The sequence below is a fragment of the Neodiprion fabricii genome, chromosome 4 (assembly GCF_021155785.1).
Source record: "Neodiprion fabricii isolate iyNeoFabr1 chromosome 4, iyNeoFabr1.1, whole genome shotgun sequence".
NCBI classification, from domain to species: domain Eukaryota; kingdom Metazoa; phylum Arthropoda; class Insecta; order Hymenoptera; family Diprionidae; genus Neodiprion; species Neodiprion fabricii.
In genome coordinates this window covers 24,797,386-24,815,711 of record NC_060242.1, presented here as the reverse complement: position 1 = coordinate 24,815,711, position 18,326 = coordinate 24,797,386, and the positions used below count along the sequence as shown (strand labels likewise).

Genomic DNA, 18,326 nt, shown 5'->3' with positions numbered 1-18,326 from the left:
CATCGCTTTACAGCTTAATAATTCTAACAATGAGTTGAAAACGATCGTTAAAACTGTAAATTACTGATTTAATGGATATATTTCGGCATTGCGCATGACCGAGAGATCGTCATTAATTTTTCATAACTTATCCGTTTTCGCAGAACAAAGTGGATCGATGCGTCCCACGCTCACCCAACGTTCGCAGATGGTTATTTCTGCTGAGAAAGGATCCAACACTCACATCACATGCTCCGCTCAGGGAAGCCCACCTCCGGTATTTACGTGGTACAGAGATGTCGATGGTCAGTACAAATATGGTGGCAGGCCACAGGTGACTCAACTGCATTTCATTAAAAATAGTCGAGTCACCTGTATTCTTCAATCGTTGAAATTTTCAAACAAGTAATAAATTACGGAAGAGTTCAGAAACGAACCAGGAAAATCCTCACAATTAAATGCATGGAAAATTTAGATCCTTTTGAAAAAATTAATGTGAATTCACCAAGAATTCCGTTGAATATCTTGGCGGTTGTTTCCGCAGAGTCGTAATTTCCAAACTTCTGTAAAGGTATTGTGCAGAATTATTGTTAGAAATTTCCCGTTCGAATTACGTCAGTGACGAGTTAAATCCGGAGGATAAAATCAGCGTGATTCCGATGATTTGATATTGATATACAGGTCACCTAATTCCGGTTGAATCGTCGAGTCGAATTCAGCTCTGGGGAGATCTGATGCAGATACGTCGCGTGGATGCCCAAGATGCTGGGAGATACGTTTGCCGAGCGAGTAACCAGTTTGGGGAACAAAGGGCGGAAACCCACTTGGCCGTCACTTCAAAGCTTAACGCCAGGATTCACCCTCAAATTCAGGTAAGCTTCCGCAATCCAGGATTACAATTTTGTTCCAGCTAAGAACCCGGCCGCCGGTTTCCGTAGGACCATAATAATCGAGCTTTGGGACATTTCACACTGTCTTCGGTAGCTATTGTACAGTATTGCCTTCGTTATCATTTGAGCAATTATGTCACGTAATGAAAATAGCAGGTAAAAATGCCTCTGTAAGTGTAGATGACAGCTTCAAAATTGCTGAAAACATTAAAACAAGACGTTTATCGACCGGTTCACTAATTTTTGGCCAGATTATTCAAGATAAAAGTTTAGGAAAGATCCACCTTAAGGTGCATTTGATATTCGGACAGATCAGACTACTTTGCCTAAAAAAACATACCAAATTTTTTTTTTCCGGTGACAGAAAGTGATACAAATTCGAAAACAAGTTTCAGTTTGAAAACGTGGTAAAACGAAGCAACGTGTTTCTCGTAGACGGTAAGACTCGAAGGCCTGAAAATTGGAGGATTTTCATATCTCAGAGCACACTAAAACGTATTCAAATGGTGGGCAAATCGAAATTTTCACCCCAAAATGCAGGCCAAAGGTTGATGGATTTTCCCTTATATAAGATTCATCTCGCTATCAGCACAAGTGTATTGTAAAATCCAATTTCCGCATGCCCATGCAGACGGTGCATTCTGGGGCCATCGCCACGATGAATTGCACGGTAGAGGGTTACCCGGTGGAGAGTGTCGAATGGCTCCACGATGGAGTGGCTGTGCTTACTGGACAAGATTCAAGGATTAATTTGCAAACACCTTTGGTCTTGGTGGTCAGTTTTGTGGGTCGCAGAGACAGGGGCATGTATCAATGTTTGGTGAGAAGCGACAAGGAGAACGCTCAAGCTACTGCGGAGGTTCAGCTGGGTGGTAAGTGTGTGGAATCGAAATTCTCTGTAAACATTTTCTTTTTCCAATACTTGATAAATTTTTGGTTAAATTTTTTGCAGCCTTTATTGTATAAGATAAAAAATCTTTAAAAATACTCAGAAAAATTTTTCGACCAGGGAATGTGTAATGTCATCGTCTGCAAGGAGTCTATCCAGAAATATATGATACGGAAGATTGTTGGTAATTTACCTGCACTGAATTCTGTAAACTATGCAAGAGTATGGCAGCACAGGATAAAATACCGTCAAGAGATAGCACCATCGGAGGATTAGCTTCGCTTAAAATTAAATCGCATCAAAAATTTTTCTCACGTAGAGGGGTTGTAATTGATTACCCTTCGGTAACCCCAGAGCTATCTTTCCCAAGTTGTAGGGGAGAATACAACTGCAAAGTTTTGCGTGGAGTGAATTCGGTAGTAAAATATTGGCTCACTTTTCCCATCCTTGAAAGAAGTAGATGAAAAAGAAGAAGAAGAGGATGAAGAAGCCGCTTACATTTATTATATTACGTGCTTCTTGAGTGAATTTAATAGCGTACTTAGCAGTGAGCCTTGCACGTTCTTGATCCAGCTTAGACAAAGCCGAAGGGTTTGTTTCCAGGCTTGGATGAGAATCAAAGTAGCACTAGCACCAGGCACCGGAAGTTAAGAAATTACATCTCACTACCCCTGCGAGAATTAGCCACAATATTGTTCACGTCCATAAAATTTGAAAAAAGAAACGCATGAATGTAGGAAAAAAAAATGGAGAGAAGGATTTCGTGCCATATCCCAAAACGCTTTTCGTTGATAAAATCTCTCCTCCCCGTTGAGACATCGCATATAATGGCCGTGTTGCCTAATGGATTAAAATGGCCAATTTTCCAATAGCTTCTCAGCTAACTACACCGACACTTCTTTACCTCAGACGCGCGTGCTACTCTCTTCCTGCTAGCCATCTAATTTGTTATAGAAATTCGACCCCGCACTAAAACGCGAGGTGAATCGAACACACAAGCAACGAGCTAGATTCACGATTCCCAATTTTCCTAAGTGGTAACTAATCCGAGAGGTAATCAATGTGCTAGCTGTACGGCTATGGAGAATTCCCAGACCGCATTATAGCTGGTCATTTTTCGATCCCTAATTAATACTGCGTCACACGATGAAGAACGATTTTTGAGATGGTATCGATTCTACACGGATCAGTCCTACAAGCAAACTGTTCTATAAGTTTGTTCCTACATGCGGCGGTCCTACAAGTTCGTTTCTCGAGATTTGTTTCGAAGGAGGAGAATCGATTCTACAGAAATCAGTTCTACAGGGCAAATGTTCTATAGAATATGTTCTGCAGAATCTTTTTTACAGAAATACTTTTCTACAGATTGTGTTTGACAGAACGCACATTCAGAACAGTTATCGAACCGTAAAAATCATACATTTGATCGTCAATTTCGTACATTTTGATTTAATTTAATTTAATCTATTTAATGTAAATTATTTGTGTTGAATTTATGTGTGTGTGTGTTGAATGTGTGTTGCATCGAACGGGGATTGCGTTGGGTGTGTGAGACTAAAAAACTATTTTGCAGAATAATTTCTATAGAAAAATATTCCGTGGAAGAATTCTCATACAGAATAATTCATGCAGGTTCAGTTCTGATGTGAATCTCGAGTTCTTTGCTGTAGAAAAATGTTCTGTAAAAAAATATTTCTGTATATAACGAGTCTGCGGAACATATTCTGTAAAATAAATGCCATCTAGAACTGATTTCTGTATCATCGATCCTCCTTCTTCGAAACGAATCTGGAGAAACGAACATATAGGACCGCCGCTTTCAGGAACGAAATTGCACAACAGTTTACTTGTAGGATTGATCCGTGTAGAACCGGTCCTGTTCCCGATTTTTCACACCCAATCCCTGCACGAGAGAGGTCGCTCGGATGGAACCTCCTCACCCTATTCATACAGCGGCGACGTTGATTAACGACTTCCAATCTTTTATCATAGCCATTATTTGTACCTAAATCGTTAAACTCGTCACAGATACTGTGCCTGAACTCCAGTACACGTTCATCGAGCAAGCTCTGACCGCTGGACGTCCCGTGTCTCTCCGTTGCTCGGCAACCGGTTCTCCGCCACCATCGTTCACCTGGCTGCTAGACGGTCAGCCGTTGGGCGATATAGTGGCAGGCCACAGGTGACTCAAACTGCAATTTTCACATGGCACACTTATCCATGCAGTGTAATAGAATAATTTGCCTTATCGATTACTTGGCGTGATTTTCCAGATACGCAATAGGTCAGTACGTTGACCAATCTGGTGACGTCATCAGCCACCTTAATATATCATCGGCGGGATCCGAGGACGGTGGTCTCTACACCTGTGTCGCCGCGAATGCTCTTGCGAGCGTTGAGCACAAAGCAAGACTGAATATTTACGGTATGTTGAGTTGGTTGTTGCATGTAGGATAAGATTTTGAGTGAAATCTTTTGAACTGACTTGATTTTATATTCAGTGTCACGATAAAAGCTTCTAAGTTTAATTGAGGAATGTAAAAACTGATGCTAATAGTCGTTCCACTCACTTGAAATCATTTGAACTCACTGGTAGTCATTTAACGAAATCGTCAGTCGTGTATGGAAAATGATTGTGAGGATCTTGAGTTAGACCGAATGGTTTCACCAGGTTCGCCTTACATCAGGTCTATTGCACCGGTGCGAGCAATAGCCGGAAAGGACATAACGATTGCGTGTCCTTACTCTGGCTATCCAATAACATCAGTAGAGTGGTCAAAGGGCGGAGTTCAACTGCCGTTGGACATTAGGCAAAAGCTGAACGAAGGTTTGCTGACTATAACCTCGGTGGATACGAACGACAACGGGACGTACACATGCACCGTGCGTAGGTCAGGAGAAACTGCCAGCAGAGACATACTACTCACTGTTAGTAGTAAGTGTGAAACCTTGACCCGACAATACGGGTATTCATCCGATACGTGATCAACTGAAGATACAGAGGCACGTTGTCTATGATCATTTCGATTCCAGGTCCGCCGGTTATGACACCCTTTAGCTTTGACCAAAACTTGCAAGAAGGAAAATGGGCGCAGGCGACCTGCAGCGTAACTTCCGGAGACCTTCCAATTTACTTCACGTGGCTGAAGGACGGGGAACAGATACCACCGTCGCTTCGAGTGAGCAACTCTTGGGACTACTGTCTCTGATTTATCTAACAACTTCCAGCGCCGGGTCAAAACTTGCTTGAATGTAATTTTAAAGTTGCTCCTGAATTTGGTCGTCTGTTGAACCTTTGTGTGGGTGTTGTTTCAGATCGAGGAACAGGTCCAAACGTTTTATAGTCTGTTACTTTTTCACGAAGTTTCATCACGCCATAGTGGAAAATACACTTGTATAGCAACCAATCATGCTGCCAAAGTAAATCACACTGCCGAACTACTGGTAAAAGTTCCTCCGCAATGGACTTTCGAGCCTCAGGATGTATCCACCCTGCTCGGAAATCCGTTGAACATACATTGCGAGGCCAAAGGATTTCCTCCGCCGCAAATCACTTGGCTTCGGGGTCAGGGAAGATCGTCTAATGACTTTCAACCGCTGATCGTATTGGATGGCAGGATAACCATCCAGCCAAATGGTTCTCTGTGGACAGCTTCTGCCGGTCCACAAGACGAAGGACATTATCTGTGCCGAGCAAACAATGGCATCGGTCTGGGCCTCAACAAACTAATCTACGTCTCAGTGAACGGTGAGTCTAACGGTTATTCATCCGCGAAACTACTTATCTTCAGTGTACTTTATCTTCATTACCTTTATAGAACCGGCAAGATTCGAGATCCAGAGTAAAAACGTAACTATCAGACGCGGCGAACCGGTGAGTCTCGACTGTTCCGTCATTGGAGATAATCCAATCGAAGTTCAATGGACCCATAATAACAACCGCCTGGACTTGAACAATTATCGTTTAAGCATCAGTCAAGTTAAGTCCGAAGAAGGGTTGAAATCACAATTATCAATTGGACGAAGTGATCGCCAAGATTCCGGGGTTTACAGATGTGTTGCGAGTAACGTGTTTGGAATAAGCGAGCATCTCATATATCTGGCTATTCAAGGTACGTTGGTTTTAATTTTTATTTGATTCTACTGAAGTCGGAAATTTGTTTAGTTGGGTACTTTCTGAAACTCTGGGTTTTTATCCTCATTCTTCATTTACATTTCTTGTTAGTAATAGTTCGAATATTTCTATCTTAGACTATTAAAGTACGTTCATCGATTACTCTGCACCTAATTGAAGTGCGTATGCCTAAATTATTGCAGAAAGGCCGGATCCACCGATGGCGCTCGAAGTTATAGAAATCGGTTCCAGATCAATCCGGCTTTCTTGGAAGCAGTCTTTCGACGGGAACAGTCCAATAATCAATTATGCAATTCAGTATCGTCCGCTTGGTCTCGGCGTTACCGAAGAGTGGGACTCTCCTCAGACGCACAATATAACGATCAACGCCAAAACCACGAGTATAGGTGGAGCGACGAATCCGACGCTTAATGGTTATTATTGTCTTTCTCGCTTACCATCATTATCGACACAATAACCGATACCAATTCAAATGTTAAATTACCGACATCGATTGATGAAATGTAACTCTCCAGGATTGACTCACTACGACACGATGAGTGCGGAACAGGAAATGGCGTTGGTCGGAGGTCTCCATCCGGCAGTAACTTACACATTCAGAATGTTCGCCGTGAATGCCATTGAAGCTAGTGCGCCCACAGACCCAGTGGTGGCTAAGACTCAAGAAGAAGGTACTGTCGTTAAACAGTGAACAAAATGTCTATTTCCCCTCGAATAACTAGTTAATATGACCCTTTCTTACCCTCATTTGATCTTTCAGCACCAATGGATTCCCCTCAAAGCGTTAGTGTCCAGAGTGCAGGTCCCGGCGAGCTGATCGTCAGCTGGCAGGTAATTGTACTCCATTATAAAACTGGGAATTTCTAGTGTTTGTAGACCGGTAGAAAACGAATATACATTTGACTAAATCATGGACATTCAGACTCCGTCAAGAGACATGTGGAACGGTGAACTCCTTGGTTACATAGTGACCTGGTCCGAGCACTCCACGTCGACTTCGGGCGTCAATCAAAGCAAGAGCCTCACGGTAAATGGTTGGGCAACGACGAAAATTCAGCTCACCGGACTTCGGAAATTCACTAAATACGACGTTACGGTTAGAGCATTCAACAGCATCGCTAGTGGACCGGCAAGCAATCCAGTTGTGGGAACAACTCAGGAAGGCGGTAATTAGTCCAACAAGAAACGCTTGCCTTTTTTCGTGAAGTCTCTACAGGGAATGAGTCGGTAATAATGTTTCACGTGTTGCAGTACCCGAAGCTCCTCCAGCACAAGTAATGTGCACCCCACTGTCGTCACAAAGCGTCAAAGTGTCTTGGGCTGCACCCCCAGCGCATCAGCATGGCGGTATCATTCAAGGGTACAAAGTCTACTACAGACCTGTTCCCACTGATAACAGTGAGTGCCGATTTCACAGAGCATAATAAATTTCGCTATGTATTTTGAAGGTTTCCGGGTAAGATTTGGAACACGTTAGACAAAGTTAATTTTAAACTTCACAAGTCATGTAAATATTCATAAAAACTCAATACTATTTGGTTTTTAACAACTACAATTCCGAATTTAAAATTTTCCTTGTCGTTTTACAAAGTGATTTTTTGCTATCACAGTGGAAATATCGACAGTCGGTGAAGTGAAGCGAACTTCAAGTGAAGAGACGTACCTGCACACTTTGTACAAATACACAAACTACTCGATAAGGGTCTTGGCCTACACTGGAGCAGGTGATGGAGAACTGAGTCTTCCAACGTATTGCTCAACCGAAGAGGATGGTGAGAATTCTTCGAGTCCTTGAGACAATTCAATTTTCATCTCGTACATGTTTGGCATTTTCACAATGGTCGGTTTTCTTCATCATTTGCCAACAGTTCCGGGACCACCGGCTGGAATCAAAGCATTGGCATTGACCGCTGACAGCATTCTCGTGTCTTGGTTGCCACCTCTGCAACCGAATGGACACGTTTCCCTCTACACAGTGTACAGTAGGGAGGCTGGGGCCACCCGAAATAACACTCATACGATGCATGATCCACCGTCTTCCGCGAGCGACACTTTGACTATGGAATTAAGAGGCTTGACCGTAAGGTGAGTAATTACGTTTACTATCAGGATGACATAGAGGTATTTGAAATGATATTTTCTGACTCCCATCCTCGATAATATTCAGGTATCTTTCATCTCGCCCATCTCTCCCATCGTCGTTTCAAATACGTTACAGGCTGTTCTTTTATTTCGAATTCTTTGGATCCAAATTAAATGCTCAATTCCGACAATGAAAAATTGGACTACTCCCGATTCTCACGATGTTGTTAGTAGACTAAACGAATGAATTTCAAAATATTCTCAAACGCTTTTGACATTTTTTTGAGCAGACAGCTATACGAGTTTTGGGTTACTGCAACCACAGGGCTTGGAGAGGGTGAACGAACTACTATCGTTACTCAAACTACGGACACTCGAAGTACGTATTTGAAGCATACGTACGTATTTGATAGCATTTGTATTGTATGCATTAGTACCTCATGACGGTATTTAATTAGGTGATATATTATTCTGTAAAAGTAACGAAGTAGTTATCACTATGACTTAATTGACCGCCAATTTCATAGGTTTTTTCATGCATTTGCCGAACATTCATCGGCCAAATAGCGTCCATCTTTCTATTCAGTATCTGTGGTGATTGTCAATATCTTGAAATGGACTTTCGACTTGTTATCAAGTCACGTTACTACAGATTCCTGTGCACATTACCATAGCCATAGGAATAAAATCTGTTTCCCGTACTATAGCCAAGTTTCAATTTCAATAACTCGCCTGCAATCTTTCGTACACCTATTTATCAATAAAATGTAACCCCACTTAATTATTGCAGTTCCAGCCAGAGTCGCGTCCTTCTCCCAGATCATGCGAAAGGCCGTCAAATCTTCAGTCACGTTGCCGTGTCTTGTGGTTGGAAATCCCACCCCCCGTCCAAAGTGGACTTATAAAAACAGCGAAATATCGACTGGAAGACATTACGAGCTAACATCAGAAGGACATCTTAACATTCACAGTGAGCACAATTTGCTTACCATTAAATGTTAATAGCCATGATAATTAATAGTCGAATCATTTTTCAAAAAACTAAGGTGGCATTCGAAATTGTAAAGAACTTTAAAGTTTTTTAATCATATCAAGATTTTTCCTCAAAGCACGTATTTACAAAGACCTGTACGGATACTTTGGAGGAATTGGGTGAAAAAATCAGAAAAAATACCAACTCGATGGTACTCTAGTATGTAGGTACTATGATGCAAGGTACAATCAGCGTAATTCTACTTGATACCAATTAAGACCCAACGCTATTTCCATGACAAATGTAATTCTGACCGTTCACTATAGCGAAGTTATTATTGTGTCAATGTGGTCTGCGCAATTTGCTAATGCTAAAGTGGTCATCGTTATCCTTGTAATAGTACATAGGATTTTACGTCGGTTAATCCTGTTTCACAGTAATCTTGTCACACGCTTGTAATGTAGCACATTATTGCGATCATCAGGTGATCACATTGTATGACATTTTCAGGCCTGGAGCAGTCAGTAGCAGGGAATTATACATGCTCTGCTAACAACTTGTTTGGGGATGATTCAGTTACATACACTGTAATTGTTGTGATGCCTCCGCGAGCGCCTAAACTCGAATTGCAGTACACAACACCGCACAGTATTCGACTGCGCTGGAATCATCCTGATAATGGTGGTGCTACCATCCAAGGTACAGATGAACCGCATAAACCGACATTATTATAGAAGAGTATTTTTTCTGAAGCACAGAACAGCTAAGCAGAAAGAAGAGTAGACAAACGTAAGATTCTGCAATCGCTTGAACTTAATCTAAATTTTTTACAGGGTACGTGTTGAGCTACAAAAGAGATCGAGATGGATGGGAAGAAATTGCGGTTTCACCGGAGCAGACGGCGTACACATTGAGTGACCTCAAGTGCGGTTCATCGTATCTCGCCCATTTGACTGCCCACAACAGAGTTGGCACTGGTGAACCGAGTGGATTGATCAGTGCCACAACGAAAGGCAGTGGTAATTACAAATTTTCCGTTTACTGCAAAACCCTGTCAGTGAAAAAGATTAAAAATATTAACAACGAAAAACATATTCATGTATTTTTCAGCTCCACTGCTACCAAAGGAGAGAGATATCATCTCCGCAAACTCAACGACTCTTCGATTAAATCTTCTTTCCTGGCCGACTGGCGGCTGCCCCATTCTCTACTACACAGTCGAGTACAAAAAACGAAGCGGCTCAGAGTCATGGATCATGGTAGCGAACCGAGCCACAGAAAATCTGGTCATCAGAGACTTGAAACCAGCCTCGTGGTACAATGTGAGACTCACAGCTCACAATGACGCCGGAGCGAAAGAGACGCAGATGGAATTTGCAACGACAACCATAACGGGTGTCAGCATTGGTCCACCCAACGATCTGATAATGGACAACGACGCGCCAAAGGGCGCTCCGACACACAGAATTCTCTATATCGTCATCCCCGTTGTATGCGCCCTCGTCTTGGTGCTTTGCACCATTCTACTCGGATACGTAGTCCTCAAACGTGGCAGGTAGGTCTTAGTCATTCACTGATTGCAAAACAGCTCACACTTATCAGACACGATCGTAGAATGCTTGTTCGAAGTACTTGCAGTTATCGCGAAAAATGTTGCTTCAGAAAAAAGAAAAACTCGTGGAAATTTCAAAACATTTCATTACTCGTCAACCGTTATTTTACCATTTTCCTGCATTTGTGTGTATGTGTATGTATGCAAGAAGTTTTTTACCCTGAATTTTGTGAAGACTGCCAAATCGAAGCAGACGTTCGGAAAGAAAATCAACTTTTATACGAAGACACGACACCATTCTTTTTTGTCTATGTCTTGACGTCCGGTTACAGAATACTGGTACCCCGAAATTCAGGAAAAATCTTCATTCTCGTAATTTTCCACGAATTCGCCTAAAATTTGGTAGACGATCACTAATCATTTTCAATTCATTATACTTCACTGTTACTCATACAGATATCACTCATTCTAAAACGCTTCACTTATTTATGATTATCCGTTTCTTCCTCGGTACCGTTCGTCAGTTGAAAATTTTTCTCGTACGACAATTTCTCCCAGTCTCCCTTATTCGAATATCTATCGAATTAAACTGAGCTATTGAAGAATAAAAATGCGATCATCCGATCGTGCCTACTGCAAATAACTAAGAGCTTCTATTTATCCGGCTAGTTACTTCCTCGACACGAGTCACACCATATGTCAGCACTCCTCTGCAGGCAATTTCTTGTCTTCTAGAGAGAGTGGCGGCTACCTAGGGGAGATGTTGGCGGGTCAACAGCAGCAGCAGCTCCAACAGCCGGTTGGTATGGGCTTGACCCAGCAGATGCAGCCCGGGATGCAGCAACTGGGCCACCAGCCCCACCATTTATCTAGCTGCATGTCAACGGTCCAACTGAAATCGACGGCTGAACGTGACAATCGTCGAAACCACCAGGTCTATACAAGCTCGCCGGTTAAACAGGAAAACCTCAAACCGAACGATCATGGGTCAGGTAGGAGCCAATCTCTTAGTATCCCTCCACACCCAATTGATCTCAGAAACTGTCAAACTAGTGTTACTCTGTTTCATTGTCATCGTAGTCACCCTTTTCATTTTATTTGCACAGAAATGTACGAAATCAGTCCGTACGCAACGTTCAGCGTACCTGGACGGGAAAACCGGTCAGTCACCACCGCCACTTTGGACTACACGATGCAGTTTAAGACCTTCGGCCACTTGGAGAACGAGGACATCAACATAATTGATTACGAAAGATCGAGTATCGATTACGAGAGGTACGTAAGTGCCCCCTAATATCATCAAATATTGTACTCTGATACGAAATTGTCGTAGCATGTTTTTACTTAACTGAGAATATGTTCTCATTGCCATAAGAATTTCTTGTACATATACCTATATGGCTTTGATCCTTTGACCATGACACGTTGAATTTGATGATTACAATGCAACTGCGTATTTCAGATCAAAAACACCAAGGTGGCATAAGCAGCGCTATTTTCCCAGCATCGCGGAAGCGGAAAGTAAACTCCGGTCAAACAGGCAGGGTTCCGGAAGTGATACTTCCGGTAGCCCCTGCGGAGAATGTGCCGGACCCAGCTACAGGGTACCCGTGAAGCCTTGTAGAGGTGCGTTGGCGTCATTAGCAAAATTGGACTAATGTGTAGATACCACTTTGGAGACCTCGTGGATTCAATTATTGCTCTTCGTGTTATCTCTATCGCATATGACGACGTCGTGAAAAGTCACAGCTGTGGATTTGCAGTTTGAATTTACCTTGTACCGCAGTCAGTCTAAAGGTGGATTCAAGGGCACGGGCCACTTGTACAAACCCTTGACTCGTTTCTCAATTCGCAGATATATTTTCGAGGGGCGTCGAGTCCAGCACTGAATCCAATAACGAAGGTTCGCCGTTGGCGAGGAGGCGTAGCCGGCAACCCAGCAGGTCCACTCGCAGGTAGCCAAGGTTTGTTTGTTTCCACATAGCACTCATGTCAGTCTCATCTTTTCATATTTCTTCCTAATAGAGGTCTGAACCGTCAGTTGACGCAAAATATCCAAGCAAGCATTATCCTTTCTCAATTCGGAATCACACTCAACATCGATGACAATTTAATCCGCATCACGTTATAACGAATCTAAAACGCTCGATTAAAGTTTAAAACACATGTGTGATCAGCCGATTTTACTGGGCTATAGCTACAGCTACTTATTCGTTCAGAATTTTTCAGGATTAGTTGAATTTTTCAGGATGTGAAGGTTGAGAATTGCATAATAAGCAGTGAATTTGCCGTACCAAAGTGCGTTCAACTGGCGGCAGTCCGCCATGCGATCCTTATAGTTTTCAATATTCGTAGCAATTGTTTACCCTTTACCATGAATAAGTTTATATAATCAAAAATTAGCATATACTCTCAGAAAGCATCTAGGAAAACAATTTTTATACACCTGAATATCGATATATGTATACTCCCGAAGCTCAAGGTACTACAATGACGATGTTTGTGAAAAAATGTTTGTAAAATTACGCAGTATATGGACAATGTCCTGATAGTTACAGGCATATTACTGATGTGCGTTACACACAATTCGCGAAGGGGAAGCAAATGTAAAACGTTTTTCTCATCATCGAGGATTCGAAGTTTGCGAATCTTTTAATGAACAGTTCCACTGCAATCCTTGAACCACCATATATCACGATGTTACTCAATAACCGAGAATTTTTTAATATACTCTTTTACTTATTCCATGTGAAACTTGTAAAGTAATAATTTTCTATTCAACCCATACGTAAGCTACTATTTAGTATGATTGAAAATATTACAACTCTTATCAGTAATTTGCAGTCTTGGCAATCAAAAAGATCACTAATGGTGGATCGACTGATCTGTAATTGGAGAATTCACCATGAAAGAATCCAAACTTCCGCTTCTCGACGCTATTACGTTATAGTCATGGTAATTCATGTGGCATGACATACTTACTGTTAGATTTAAAATAACAACGTGGTGAAAATTTGCTTTGCATTATTTCCCAAAAAAATCTCTCCAAAAGAGATCTGAACAACTTCACATCTTTCGGAATTAAGACTCTGCTCCCAAAGTTTTTCTAGAAAAAAACGTTCGCCAGCGCTTGTTTCCCCATTTCCCTTTGAAAAAAATTCGCTAGTCGTCTTGCGACGCTTTTCCCCTCTTTGTGCATCAGACTTTCTTAGGTTCATTCCTATTCGACCGACTTTTTGCAGTTCCGTTGACGACATGACGCTGTTACCACCAACCGGTTTCAGCGACAGCCGAGAATTGAGTGAGGCAGAATGCGATCGAGACTGCCATGCACTTTCCATCGCAACGACACGACATGGTGGCAGCCTCGGTCGCCTACCGATAGAAGCGATTGAAACTATGCTTGCAAGGTAGGTAAATAGGTACGCGTATCGCAATTATTAAACCTAGAATTGACGAATGTTAACTGTGCAACAGACGCGGAAGAGGACTACAAACTATTTCTAGCTTACCAATATCAATGAAAATTTTTCAAAATCTCATCGTGAGAACGTCAAGTTGAGCTTGAGCAGCGTTTCGAAAGAGTTTGGAATTATAAACTTAAAAATTTTAGCAGATTCTAACTCGTGTCCAGTTAGTTGTACAATATTTTCATCGGGCACGTAATCGGGCAGCATCCGTTTTTCATTGAACCTCAATGTTGAAGTTCATTTGCTTGTAAAAATTTTAATTTCAGAGAAATACAGATAGTTCAGTTGAACTGATCACTGTAAAATGTACCACACACAATTATTGTCGTTCAATCTGGTCAATGTAGCAATTAGCCAAGAGACAAATTGATTCCGCGAATCGATAATATACTCGTATTTTATAGATATCAGCAAAGAAAAGAGCAGGAACGACAGGAATTCACCATTCATGTTTAAGAGGATATAAGGGTAATTACAAGAGTGCGATAGTGAGCGTGTAAATTAAATTGCCAAACATAAGTGTAAGATTACAAAAATAGTCACCATGGAAAACTGTTTAAAAATTGTACACTTTACCTACTTTATGTTTATACCACTAGAAGTACGATCCGAGGTCAAAACAATAGCCCAAATGGCAGCTGCGATCTAATTCGTATGAAATATCTTCATTATATTCGTGTTTGATTTATCAACTTCGGTACTATAATACGTAATATAGGTATATTATATAACGTATATCATTGAAGCTGCAGTAAAACACTGCCGAACTCTGTATGTATAAATAAATGTACTGATCAATTGTTTTTACCGTACATAATATAAAATATTTCAAAGAATTATTATTACATAATGTACATACATAAATATATCAATGTTTTAGGTAGGTTGTGTAATCTTGGTGAAATATCTATTTGCGCTAATATTCTATTATTATTCAGCTACCCCGTAATCTAGGCTCCGAATATTCGCGAAAAAAAACCTTGGTCATTTCTACGTAGTTCTCTATAGTTTCAAATATTACTGTGGAATACGGCGCGTTTTTTTTTTCATCTTTTTGAGACTAAGAAAATTTGGTTCAACATTTCAAAAACAAAATTCACCGAAAAGTATCTTGAGATCTATTTGAAAAAGTAATTCTACAGTTTTTTTTTTTTTCAATTAAATCTGTACAGAGATTTGCAGCAAAAATTTTCACCAGGCTAGGCAGCCATCTGAATGGATAGGAAAGAAGAATCTTCAAGGCAATATGAATAAACTATACACATACATAAGACAAGTCTAGATTATCAATTAACCGCAATTGCGGGTAACATAATATTTACTAATTGTTGAAGATGCGAGACATCAAGCAACGCGAGTAGCTCAGTTCCCATTTCCGTGAATCGTTCCTCTGTCTTTAACTTTTGTTGGACTTTGACGATGTAAAAGATCTATATACGTATAATTTAAATTATGGCAACTATAACTAGCCGTACACAAGAAGACTTGTCATTAAATATATCACGGATATATTATACATACATACAGCGTTATTGCTAACCTTGTCAATTTATAATATTTATATCACCTATTTTGTATCGTTGCGTCGATCTGCATACAAGTCCCATATTGCAGACAAGATAACGTTGAACATCATTTTACTTTATATTTATATTATTATATACTGAACTAGCACATTATTTTATACAGTTTTTTATAATGTAATATACATGAATAATATGCGTAGGTTGTAGAATATTGAATTATAATTGTTTGAAGAATTGAATATATAAAAAAAGGCGACGAAAACAAATGTAATGAAAGAAGTGAAGTCGTAAAGAAAATATACCGTTGTACAAAATATAATTTCAATAAAAATCTTCGAGGGATGTGAACGTTACAATACGTGTAATTTTTATTTATTATGTATTAGTAATCTGTACCTTGTTATCCTCGCAGCGTCAATCAATCGATTTTCGCGAAATTTGAATCCTTTTGCTGATACGAAATTAAAAAATAAATACAATTGTGATGTAGCAAAAACATTTTAATTCTAAGCTGTACCTATATTCGTCACAAAATTTTCACTAATGCATTTGAAGCAAACACTCATCAAGAACTAATGTTTAACGGTGAAGTGATTGGTCAAGCGCCTGGCCCACCATGCAGGCTTCTCAACGATAGATCGACTTCGTTTGCGATGAATGTAGGTGTCAGTTTATTCTAGTGTGAGTATTCCTGCCGAACGCCTTGACGTAAGGTCGAATTTTGCATCAATTATAGATTTTGATAAGTCAATTTCGCAATTTTCGGGTGATGATAATGAGAACATGAGGTCCGTAAAATCCATGAACCGATCCGTAGTCATGTTGTCGGCAAAGTGAAATTATCGACATATCTTTTATGAGACGAATAAAGACTTGAATTTTTTTGATTGTTGATTCAAAAGATAGAAATATTTATTGTTACGTTTCGCTCGAATGTTTGATTTGTGCGTTTGACGATTATGTTCCCAGTACGAAATATAAATATGTCAGCATCCTGGTTACTGATAAATGCAATGCAATTTAGTATGATATTGATTCTATACCATTGTAACTACATTTTTATTGCCTTCAAAAGTGATACCCCGTGTGATATTTATACATATCTTACTCAAAAAAGTAAGGCTGACCCCTTTGGATTTATGATGAAATTTTGAACGCTTTTGGATGATCCTGGGATTGATTCGTTGGCGCCCAAAATCGACGTAAGTTTAAAGGAGAACTCGATTGCGTGCAGTCCCAATACGATGCGATCCACGGATCAAGAGTTACGGCCGAAAAACGAAGAATTTTCATTGCCATATCTCTGCTGTTGGTCCCACGCTCTTTTCGCTACGTTTTCTGAGTTCCTGGGGATCCAATTGGTCAGGAAAGGGTCATACAAATCGAATCGGAGACCACAAATTTTTGGCTCCAAAAATAAAGAAAAAAGTAAGGCTAACCCCTTTCAATTTTTGACAAAAATTTTCGCGATTTTGAAAAGTGCTGGAATGAATTCTTTCTGGCACTAATCAGACGTAATTTTGCGAGACAAAACGATTAAGCGCAGTCCCGATACGCTGCGAGCAGCGAATAAAAAGTTACAGCCAAAAAACAAAACCTGTGATTATATGAATCCTTACGTAATGTTTTTGATGTGTTCTTATACTGAAAGTATTTATTGCTATTCCAGGTACGACCCGAGGTGGTTATCGGTGGTTGTTCGAGGTGGTTGGCGATTGTTGGAGGTGGTCGGAGGTGGACAAGGAGGAAGACGAACTGAACCGAGTCTCAAAGCCCTGTTGACATAAAAGCAGCTATCCGATAGAAATTATAGTTTATAGTTTACACAGCCCATTGCATGATATTTCATTATAAATACATATGTTTCAATGTATTTAGGAATAATTTATCAAATATACAGAGGTCATGTGCAAATAATGAATGAATTGATTCGACCGCAGTTTGATGTATTCATTAGAGCTTTAACAATAAATTTAAGCTTTGTTACTTCTTTTATTTTATTATGGATAATCGAAAACATTTCCGACTAATCGTGCTGTGGAAGCATGGGGATTGAACCAAAGGTAGCAAAAGATTAGAAACGGTGTATGTAGAGTACGGGTATTTTTCTAATAATGCAAATAGAATAGAATACCACGCCTTGCGAATTAGCTTTCCAGTCAGAGATGAATGATGAATTTTAAGGACTGCATTATCGTTGTTGAATACTCTACGCCTCATGGGAATCGAAAATCTGTAACGATCAAATTGATGCACCGGATCATCGTCGACTTTAACTTTTGAAATGTCCTACCATTTCCGAACACCTCCAACCATCCTATTTACCTATATTACCAGATTAGCTATGATATGAGAAGAGAAGAATTATTCATTTCGAAATGGGATTCTATTCGACGCGCGCTCGATGTATCCCATAACACTAATATTCAAAATTATTCCAACAACTTTTCATTTGCTCTCTCGATCTTGAATTTTCATAGGCATAGAATCGAAACGTTGTTTTAGCTGGTCGCAAGTGAAGTATCTGCGTTGGGTAGAGGAGCAGAATTGTTTTTCGAAAAGTATTCGGATGGAAAAAAATTCAGAGTAACTGTAATACATCACGGATGCGCTAATTTTGAACGAGATGAAATGGATGCTTCGTATATGAGACAGTATCTAACGCTGCGTAGTGATTTAAAGACCTAAAAAGGTAATAAGGAGAGAAAGAACGAAGCTTCTTAACACTTCGAGTGTATTTTAACACACATTTGAAAGATACGAGCAAAATTTTTCATCATCCAACTGTCACAGAACGGCAGCGTTATTAGCCGACCCGTTCACTGAAGAA

At 40.3% G+C, this 18,326-nt stretch overlaps 1 protein-coding gene across 5 annotated transcripts in view; it reads left to right on the top strand.

Moving 5' to 3' along the window:
• LOC124179875 (Down syndrome cell adhesion molecule-like protein Dscam2) overlaps positions 1–15,840 on the top strand; it is a 180,701-nt gene extending 164,861 nt beyond the window's left edge. Inside the window, exons 8-34 of one of the 5 annotated variants that reach the window (XM_046564723.1) lie at positions 144–284; positions 661–851; positions 1,501–1,741; positions 3,787–3,940; positions 4,032–4,183; positions 4,430–4,693; positions 4,792–4,937; positions 5,074–5,506; positions 5,577–5,870; positions 6,076–6,306; positions 6,409–6,564; positions 6,654–6,724; positions 6,816–7,059; positions 7,145–7,291; positions 7,504–7,665; positions 7,762–7,978; positions 8,266–8,354; positions 8,766–8,945; positions 9,459–9,647; positions 9,782–9,967; positions 10,059–10,503; positions 11,236–11,492; positions 11,607–11,775; positions 11,963–12,126; positions 12,356–12,455; positions 13,743–13,910; positions 14,375–15,840. In XM_046564723.1, the coding sequence (XP_046420679.1) occupies positions 144–284; positions 661–851; positions 1,501–1,741; positions 3,787–3,940; positions 4,032–4,183; positions 4,430–4,693; positions 4,792–4,937; positions 5,074–5,506; positions 5,577–5,870; positions 6,076–6,306; positions 6,409–6,564; positions 6,654–6,724; positions 6,816–7,059; positions 7,145–7,291; positions 7,504–7,665; positions 7,762–7,978; positions 8,266–8,354; positions 8,766–8,945; positions 9,459–9,647; positions 9,782–9,967; positions 10,059–10,503; positions 11,236–11,492; positions 11,607–11,775; positions 11,963–12,126; positions 12,356–12,455; positions 13,743–13,910; positions 14,375–14,426 (5,243 nt within the window). In that variant the 3' untranslated portion in view covers positions 14,427–15,840. Of the gene's footprint in view, positions 1–143; positions 285–660; positions 852–1,500; positions 1,742–3,786; positions 3,941–4,031; positions 4,184–4,429; positions 4,694–4,791; positions 4,938–5,073; positions 5,507–5,576; positions 5,871–6,075; positions 6,307–6,408; positions 6,565–6,653; positions 6,725–6,815; positions 7,060–7,144; positions 7,292–7,503; positions 7,666–7,761; positions 7,979–8,265; positions 8,355–8,765; positions 8,946–9,458; positions 9,648–9,781; positions 9,968–10,058; positions 10,504–11,169; positions 11,493–11,606; positions 11,776–11,962; positions 12,127–12,355; positions 12,465–13,742; positions 13,923–14,374 lie in introns of those variants that run through there. The other 4 variants (XM_046564720.1, XM_046564721.1, XM_046564724.1 and 1 more) reach the window with 4 other exon arrangements.
• The last annotated feature ends 2,486 nt before the right edge of the window (positions 15,841–18,326 follow it).